General features: G+C 38.8%; 1 protein-coding gene across 1 annotated transcript in view; it reads right to left on the bottom strand.

The window, feature by feature from the left end:
• The window catches only part of pip4k2ca (phosphatidylinositol-5-phosphate 4-kinase, type II, gamma a), a gene marked incomplete in the record, with an annotated part of 26,882 nt that extends 25,697 nt beyond the window's left edge, over positions 1-1,185 (bottom strand). Inside the window, 1 exon segment of the mRNA XM_014022562.1 lies at positions 776-1,185. Coding sequence (XP_013878016.1) covers positions 776-919 — 144 coding nt within the window.
• Between the last annotated feature and the right edge of the window lie 730 nt (positions 1,186-1,915).

The following is a 1,915-nucleotide window of genomic DNA, read 5'->3' as shown; positions in this document are numbered from 1 at the left end:
ATATGTATTAGCTCGGTGCTGGTGTGACAAACAAGCTTAAACTGAGGTCCTCCATCCATATTTTCAGTTACAGGCCGAGTCATTTCTACCTCTCTGTCAACGCTCTCTGGTTTCATTTCAAAGAGTCGATCATCAGATATTGTCCAAGATTAACCTTCAGGGTGGATATAGCTCGCTAGCAGCCTCGCACCGATGACCTACCCACGTCATCATTTACCCAGAATGCTTTGTGTGTAAAATAAAAAGGCTCCATCTGTGTTAAATTATATTTTTAAAAATGTGCAAAACTAAACAGCCGACAGTATTTTCACAGTCTTTATTTTACAGTTAAAATATATGTTTATTAAATAAAGTCTAATGTTACAACTAATTGGGGATCCCTTTAAAGCATCTTAGGTTGTTTTTGTTTATTACTGCTTCTCACAAACAAATACTCTTTGTATTGATGGTGGAACTATGTAATCTGGGAAAATAAAAGACAAAAACTGAACAGAAATACAAAAATTTGATGTCTATCTAGAAATTAACAGACTACATTACTAATAATAATATGGGTCCAACCTGTAAAGTTTGACGTAAACCCAAGTCACCTGTGTTAAAATAAGTTGTAAAGGTAGTGACAGTGAACCTTTTGTCACATATTTAGTTGTGAAACCTTCACATGTTCACCTGTCAATGGACATGTCATGTGCAAGCTGCCTGTCAAGCTAACAACAACAYGCTAACAGGAGTTAGCTTTAGGCTACACAAACATTAGCATTAGTTAGCTTCTCACCGAGTGATTGACGCCCCATATAAAGACGCCCAGGATCGGCTCGCTCGCTCGAAACACCTTCACCTTCTGCTGCACAAAGTGCTTCTTTTTCGTCTTCGTCTTGGGGGCCAGRTTCGTGGTTCCCGAGTTACCGAGGGCAGCCATGGCCGTGCCCTGGTTGCAGCTGGAGACCTGGGTGTCTGGTGCGAACAGGCGGTGACGCTTCTCTTTTTAGCTAAACAAGCCTTCGTCAGCGGCGGCTCCTGCTCGCGGAGCTCACTCCAAAAATCAGAGGTCACGCGCCAGACTGTGATGGTTAAACCGACGCTGTTTTACTAAAGCACAGTTTAAGCTGCTGAAGTAATCATTACTGACTCACTCAGGTGTTAACTTCAGAGATACAACCGCTGACACTGACAGGAAACACACCACCGCCCCCTCGAGCCCATATTTGTYATTTTTTTCCGATTACCACGTGGTGTGTTTATGATTGACAGCTTCAGGACCCAATGAAAATTGGTCTTTAGGTGTCAGGTGACATAAATGTGGGCGGACACGTGTTGTTTTTCTGACAAATGCTGTTACAGTTTTCATTGAACAAATAATAGTTAGATTCATGTGGGTACCTGCTCACAAAGATATAGAAGGGAATGATATGGCAGATTATTTAGCTAAACAATCGTTAAAACAAGATAGAGTTAGGAATGTTGYATTTAGTAAATCTGAAATGAAATCTATTATTAAGAAACAAATAAGATCTGAATGGATTTGGGAGGAGGGTAATAAAGGTCGTCATTTGTTTAGAATACAGCAGAAAGTTGGAAAAATGAAAATAAAAGGAGGAAATAGAAAAGAACAAGTAATAACGACAATGTTTCAATTGGGATACACAGGTTTGAATAAAACATTGCATTTATTAGGCAAACACCCAACAGGAAATTGTGAATGCGATAAGGGCGTGGAAACAGTAGAATGTAGTAAAACAATATAAGAAGACTTGAGAAAAGTTAAAACAAGAATTAAAGAAATGTGATATAGAGATATTAAAAGTGGAAAAGGTATTAGTTAAACATGAAAAGGTAAAAAAAGTCTTAATAAAAAATTTTAAAGGAGACAGGACTATATTCATGAATATAGGTTAGATACTCTGGCCCACACTCC

The sequence above is a fragment of the Austrofundulus limnaeus genome, unplaced genomic scaffold (genome assembly GCF_001266775.1).
Source record: "Austrofundulus limnaeus strain Quisiro unplaced genomic scaffold, Austrofundulus_limnaeus-1.0 Scaffold335, whole genome shotgun sequence".
Lineage (NCBI taxonomy): Eukaryota > Metazoa > Chordata > Actinopteri > Cyprinodontiformes > Rivulidae > Austrofundulus > Austrofundulus limnaeus.
The sequence above is the reverse complement of the archived record's forward strand: the minus strand, read 5'-3'. Positions and strand labels throughout refer to the sequence as shown.